The sequence below is a fragment of the Octodon degus genome, unplaced genomic scaffold (assembly GCF_000260255.1).
Source record: "Octodon degus isolate 3935 unplaced genomic scaffold, OctDeg1.0 scaffold00244, whole genome shotgun sequence".
Taxonomy (NCBI): domain Eukaryota; kingdom Metazoa; phylum Chordata; class Mammalia; order Rodentia; family Octodontidae; genus Octodon; species Octodon degus.
Genome location: NW_004524820.1, coordinates 991,684 through 993,369, shown reverse-complemented (window position 1 = coordinate 993,369; position 1,686 = coordinate 991,684). Strand labels below are relative to the sequence as shown.

Here is a 1,686-nt window from a genome sequence, read left to right as displayed (position 1 = left end):
CAAGATTTGAATGGCTGCTGTTGCTCTGTTCCTCCCATTGTAGGATCTCTTGGTATCTACTAAGAGCCACTGTGGGAACAATCAAAGGCAGGGAAGAGGAGCGGGCTGATGAGTGGGAGAGTGATGACAGGGATTCCAGAGAATGGCATGCATGGGACACAACGTTCGTTGCAAAACTTACTACTGAGCCGTGATATACTCACAACGCAGTCTCTGGAGGGACTGGAGAAGCAGGCAAACGAGTGAGTGAGGCATTCTGAGGAACCTGGTAGCTGGCAAGATTTATGAGGCCAGTAACAGTAGCGTAGGGTTAGACTGATGGGGAAGTAGGTGCCCTAGTGATGTACAGAGTATGCTGAATGCAGACAGGGGCTTGGAAAGTCAGGAGTATCAGTGCTTATGGGACCATGTGTGTGCTTAGCTGAGCTCTTGTACACACAAGCGTTAGGGAATTGGACTGGAGGAGTCAGGCTGCATGTCCTACTTGGGTTTATTTTGTTTTGCTATTGATAAGGAAAGTGGCTACCAACATTCTGCTGAGGGGATGGAGTGCACTTTTCTTTTCATATTGAGGGAGCCATGTGAGGTTGGTAGAGACCTAGAGTCAGGGAGGGACTGAAATGGCCCTACAGGTTGCTGTAGACATAGAAATTCAGAGCCGGCAATCTTTAGCCAGGGTAGGAGTAGAGCTGATCAGCAGGGTTACTAATAAAATTTTGTAAGGATAATTGGGAACAGCTGAATGAAGCCAGGAAGCGCAACCTTGGGGCATAATAGAAGGAAGAGTGTTGTTAACTGGGCCAAAGGTTGTAGCTAAGGGGAGGGGAGGGGTAATAGGCCTAGCATGTTAAGATGTCTTGCCTTAAAAGGGAAGCAGGACAGGTAGAGGTGACTAAAAATGAGAGTGGGCAGTGTTGATCCAACTGGGACCAGAATGGGGGAGTTTTTATGGGTCTGGAGACTTTGCCTCAATACCTACAACAGTAACTGGAGCAAAGGAGGGTGGTCCTCAGAAGGGCAAAGGAGTGGAAGTGCCTGCACCAACTAGGAATGGGATGAACTTACACTCCATTCACCAAGCTTGACCTGTGAAATGCTCCAGGGAGCTTCTGCAGGTTTGGGGCCTGGTCAAGTCCTCAGTGGGCAGGCCAAGGTTTGGGAAGGAGCTGGTTGCAGGGATGTCCTGGAATCACTATCCAGGGCCAGCAGGGAAGGCTGCCAGCATTAAGCAGTCCAGCTTCCACACAGGGAGGGTGTAGCTTATGGGGAGTCCTAGCTGTGGGCATTCCCTGGGCCCAGGGACTGTTCGGGTGGCATTTGAAGCCAAGGCTGTGGAGGGATACGCTTGGGCAGGAAGGCCTTAGAAATGCTTTTAGCCATGGGCTGGGGGTCTGGTCCAGACCAACAGTTTCTTGTAGTGAAGGCTAACACCTGCAGCTCAGAGATAGGCTATTATTGAGCACTTTCACTTCTATTATTAAAAACTGTGGAGTCTGAGGGCCAGCTTCCAATTTATTTATGAATATCTGGTGGTGATGAGTAATAAAATGCATCTTCAGGATAAGCTGTACCTTTGCCCTTTCTGGGTCCCATGCTCTGTATTGCCTAAGAGCAGCAGACAGGAGAAGCTGGGCTTCATTCCTGTGTAGGCCACCCTGCAAAGTCCTTCTAATTAAGAAATCATGC

The 1,686-nt window shown here is 49.3% G+C and overlaps 1 protein-coding gene across 1 annotated transcript in view; it reads left to right on the top strand.

Annotated features, from left to right (window-relative positions):
• Tstd3 (thiosulfate sulfurtransferase (rhodanese)-like domain containing 3) overlaps positions 1 to 194 on the top strand; it is a 15,017-nt gene extending 14,823 nt beyond the window's left edge. The window contains exon 4 of the mRNA XM_023706165.1: positions 44 to 194. Within this exon, the coding sequence (XP_023561933.1) occupies positions 44 to 194 (151 nt within the window). The remainder of the gene's footprint in view (positions 1 to 43) is intronic.
• The last annotated feature ends 1,492 nt before the right edge of the window (positions 195 to 1,686 follow it).